Here is a 4,815-nt window from a genome sequence, read left to right as displayed (position 1 = left end):
AGCCTGCTGTTCCCCATGCACCCTCCCAGCCTGCTGCTCCCCTGCACCCGCCCAGCCTGCTGCTCTCCTGCACCCGCCCACCTGCTGCTCCCTTGCACCAACCAGCCTGCTGCTCCCCTGCACCCACCCAGCCTGCTGCTCCCCTGCACCCGCCCAGCCTGCTGCTCCCCATGCACCCACCCCAGCCAGGTGCTCCCCTGCACCCGCCCAGCCTGGTGCTCCCCTACACCCGCCCCAGCCAGGTGCTCCCCATGCACCCCGCCCAGCCAGGTGTCCTGCACCCCCACTCCAGCCTGGGTGTTCCCCTGCACCCCGCCCGGCTGGCGTGGCTCAGTGGTTGAGTGTCGACCTATGAACCGGGAAGTCAAGGCACATGCTCGGGTTGCAGCCTCAATCCCCAGTAGGGGGGGTGTGTAGGAAGCAGCCGATCCGGGAGAGAGAAAGGAAGGGGGAGAGAGAAGAGAGAAGAGAGAAAACATCGGTTGCCTCCCGTACCCCCCCAACCTGACATCACACACCACACACACATGCACACACACATACATCACACACCCCACACATCTCATCATGATGTTTCTCTCTCTCTCCCTCTCCCTTCCTAAAATTAAAAAAAAAAAGATGCCCCAGCCATGGCCGGTGTGGCTCAGTGGTTGGAGCGTCCTATGTACAGAAGGGTGGAGGGTTTGATCCCCGATCAGGTTCGGGGGTACGGGAGGCAACCGATGTTTCTCTCTTCTCTCTCCTCCTTCTTTTCTCTCTCAAAAGAAAGAAAGAATGCCCTCAGGCCTCTTCAGCCCCAGGATGGACCCTCAGCCCCAGGCCCTCAACCCCAGGCCCCTCAGCCCAGGACAGTGAGCCCCAGGCCCCTCAGCCCAGGACGGTCAGCATGCACTCGGGCGCCCAGGGCCTGTGTGACAGGCTGCACTGGGACCCGCAGGAATGAAAGGCTGGCGCTTAGAGAGAAGCCGAACTCCGCAGACCCCTGGGCATGGGGCCGTGGCTCGGGGACAACCCAGGACGGTAGGACGGCTGCCGTGCGGCTCTGCAGGCTGTCCCGCCTCCGGGGGAGTGGGCGTCACCTTGAACCCGCCCACGGGTGTGTGATGGGCTTGGAGGGCCTGCGTGCTGGGCAGGGCAGGGAGCCGCATGACCAGGATCTGGCCAGGGCGGGATGCTGGGGCCCAGACTTTGGGGGTCGGGTGGGGCAGCCCCGGGGGCCCAGATTTTGGGGGGTGGGGTGGGGCAGCCGCGCACCGTTGCTGCAGATGACGCCGGCGTCCTGGTTGTGCCTGCAGTTGCTCCTCAGCCAGCCCAGGGATGAGCAGTTGGCCAGCGAGGTCTCTGTCCCCGAGCACTGCACTTCGTCCAGCATGATGGGGCCCGTTCCTGGGGGACAGTGAGGACAGACACTGGAGGGGCTGGGGCTCCCCGGGATGCCTGACAAAGAGCTGTCACCTCGCTGGCTCGGGGCGGGGGCGGGAGGGCATCCCCAGCCCTGAGCGCGGTTATGTCGTGCCCACGTGGGTCTTTACAGGGCTCGCCGTGGCTACTCGACTGCGGGCTCCCGCTTCTCTCTGTGCCACCCGCTAGGCTTCCTCCCCGGTCCGCCCGCCCCGTGGACAGGGAGTTACTGGGTCTCTGTTATCCCCTCTTAGGAGTCACAGCCCTGTGCTGGGAGGTCTTCCTGCTCAGCTTTCCTTCGGGTGACGCGGTTCAGGAAGGTCAGTCCCCGGGAGAGGGGCTGTGGCCGAGGCACGGCCCTGGCTGAGCCCGTGAATGACGTGCCACAGGCAGGGGAGTGGGCACAGGCGGAGGGAGTGGGAGGCCCTCCCGTGTCCCAGGTGACGGCCGCCCCCCCGCCCCCGGGGCGGGGCTGCTAGGGAGCAGGCGACGCGGCCTACCTGGCCCAAAGGCGGCCCTGCCCAGGGCCTCGGTGGCGTTCTCAAACCCCAGGGCGCGGCAGACGACGCTGGCGTCCACCAGGTCCCACAGGTTGTCACACACGGTGCCCCACTGGCCTCCATAGAAGATCTCCACGCGGCCCTCGTTGGGGGCGTCCCCGTTGGCCAGCCGCATGTCACCATCTCTCACGCCTGCGGGGCTCCCGAGGGGCACAGGTCAGCGGGGCAGCGGGCACCGGGCAGGGCTTTGGGTGGTGGGGGGCGGGGGGGGGCCGGAAACAGGCCGGAGAGCCGGTGCAGAGAGCGGGTCCGGCCCCGGGGCCCGGGTGCTGTCGGCCAGGCTCAGCCCCGGCTGCAGCTGAGCGTCACAGGGCAGTTCTCAGTTGGGGTACCGCAGGCTTCTGCGGGGTCACCAGGGTGAGGAAGGCCCCCGGGTCTCGGGGTAAAGAGCCTGAGGCAGGCGCCTGGACTCTGCAAGTCCCCGCCCTTGTCCCCCCGCATCTGGCGGGTCTGACGGCCCCTCCTGGACACCCCACCTTCCCCGCCCCCATCTGTCCCCTGGGAGCTGGAGGGAGTGGAGAATTCCTTGGTTTCCCCCCAGGTGAAGCCACACGAATTGGGACACCTGGACCTCAGTGAGAGAGGTGTCCTGAGCTGACCCTGTGACCTGAGCTGACCCGTGACCTGAGCTGATCTTAGCTGACCCAGTGACCAGCACCGGTGGAGCATTGCCTGGCCTCCCGCAGGGCACTAAGCCTGCCCAGCCAGGGAGACACAGCTGCGGGGCCGCTGGGGCCCAGCTCACCTTGAGTCCCTGCGACCAGCAGCCACACCCAGAGGAGCCGGGGGAGGGCCATGGCGGCCTGAGAACCTCGTCCTGCAGCGGAAGGAGGCGGAGTGAGGCGGCGAGTGAGCCCAGCCGGAGCAGGCGCAGCCTCCAGCCTTCCCTGAGTGGAGGGCAGAGGGCCCCACGGGGGTCTCGCTCCTGCAGAGCAGGGAGGGTGCTGGCGCCCCACGGGCCCCTGGTCTCTTCCGAAAGACGGGCTCCAAGGACCTGCAGGCCTTGCCCGGATGAAGCAGGGCTGGGTGTCTCTGGGCAGCAAGGACGGAGGAAGAGTTCATCTCAGAAACCAGGCCCCGGGGGCTGTGGGCTGGGACAGGCGGGGAGAGGCCCAGGGCCTTGCTAGGGACCGGCTCCACCTCAGGAAACAGCCCTGCAGGAGTGGCCAGAGGTCGTGCAGACAGAACATTTCGTGAGCCCTGAGGGGAGGGGAGCCAGAGCAGGCTGAGGGGTGCATGGGGGGCACAGACATCCCGGCCGGGGCGACAGAGGCCCTGGGCAGCCAGGGAGGTGGATAGGCCACCCTGCCTCTGTGCAAGTTGGCAAGGGGGCTTGGTCCTCTGGGCAGGTGCAGGCCTGGGCTCGTGCGCAGGTCAGGGACAGGCGGGGCTGCGTCCGAGCAGGCGGTGTCCACGGGGAGCGACCCGCCCCCCCACTGCACGGGATGCCCCGGGGGACCCGGGAGCAGGTGACGACCCTGGGCTCGGGGGCGGGAGCGCCAGGGCCCCCGCTGGGCGCCAACAGGAAGACGCGGCCCCTCAGGTGCCACCCTTACCTGCCTGAGCGCCGCTGGTGGTCCTGGACCTGCCTTCCAGGGCCTCTGCAGACTGCCCTTCGCCCGGGACCCCAAGGAGCAATGCTTCTGAACACCCCGCTAGTTTCGATTCCCAGAAACCACGTGACATGGGTTTTTTCTGGGGTTGGCTGCTCTCCGGCTCAGGGGGCCCTCTCCCTCCCTCCCTCCCTCCCTCCGCTCTGCCTGTGGGTGGTGGTGAAGGCAGCCGCCCAAGCCAGTATCTGGGTGACTTGATAACCACAGAGGGTGAAAGGGAACAATCTGGGGGCGGGGGCGGGGAATGGCTGCTGGGGGTGGGGGCGGGGAATGGCGGGAAGCGTGGGGTGGGGGTGGGGCGGGTCTGCATCAGAGCAGCGCGGCTCCTGCTCGCAGCTGACACCTGGTGCTGGTGGAGACGCTCACAATCTCAAGTGGCTCCATCTTCACCCCAGGGTCCCAGGAAAACCCTGCCCGTCACCAAAGCAGACGGGTCTGCTCCCGGGCCTCACGCCTCTGCCCCCTCCCATCAAGGGAACGTGGGACACAGCGTGCGACACTCCGCAGGTGGCTCAGCTGTGATGGGAGACTCGCAGGCCCCAGACTCCATCCTCGGCCCGGGTGTGACAGTGTGGACGGCGCTGCTGGGGACAGGAAGCCACTGCTGACACGCGGGGAGCGCGCTGGGGGCTCTTGGGGGCGGGACCCTGGCTGGCCTGGAAGATACCCTACGTGCCGCACCCCGGCTCCCACACAAGGCAGGAAGGGGTTCGATAACCTGTAGCGAGGCGCTGCCGTAAACCTCGGACATGAACTGTTCTTTGTTAATCCTCATCTGAGGATATTTTCCCATTGGTTTTTAGGGCCCGTGGAAGAGAGAGGGAAAGACAGAAACATCGACATGAGAGGGACACATCAGTTGGTTGCCTCCTGCATGAGGGCCCGGGGCCGGGGAGAAGCTTGCGGCCAAGGTACGTGCCCTTGACTGGGAATCGAACCTGTGGCCCTTCAGTCTATGGCGGATGCTCTAACCACTGAGCACACTGGGCAGGGCCCGAGGCGACTTCTAGCTTACTTTTTGCACGCTGGCCACGGCAGCAGGCCACGCAGCCACAAGTCCCTACTGTGCGAGCCCGTGTATGAGGGCTGCCTCTGGTGCCTGGGACTCCATGTACAGTCCCCGCTCCAGGCCCCGCCTCTGCCCCCGGGGGCCCCCACTCTCCTGGAACCGCCCAGGTCACTGTGTCCCCCTGCTCAGTCCTCGGACCCTCTCCAGGCCTTTTCATTGACCTCCCACAACA

The 4,815-nt window shown here is 66.8% G+C and overlaps 1 protein-coding gene across 1 annotated transcript in view; it reads right to left on the bottom strand.

The window, feature by feature from the left end:
- LOC102435935 (galectin-3-binding protein) overlaps positions 1-3,677 on the bottom strand; it is a 7,359-nt gene extending 3,682 nt beyond the window's left edge. The window contains 4 exon segments of the mRNA XM_006108163.3: positions 1,223-1,386; positions 1,902-2,093; positions 2,707-2,778; positions 3,518-3,677. Of these exon segments, the coding sequence (XP_006108225.2) occupies positions 1,223-1,386; positions 1,902-2,093; positions 2,707-2,778; positions 3,518-3,647 (558 nt within the window). The 5' untranslated portion in view covers positions 3,648-3,677.
- Positions 3,678-4,815: the final 1,138 nt, after the last annotated feature.

This window comes from Myotis lucifugus, unplaced genomic scaffold, assembly GCF_000147115.1.
Source record: "Myotis lucifugus unplaced genomic scaffold, Myoluc2.0 scaffold_1831, whole genome shotgun sequence".
Classification (NCBI taxonomy): Eukaryota; Metazoa; Chordata; class Mammalia; order Chiroptera; family Vespertilionidae; genus Myotis; species Myotis lucifugus.
The sequence above is the reverse complement of the archived record's forward strand: the minus strand, read 5'-3'. Positions and strand labels throughout refer to the sequence as shown.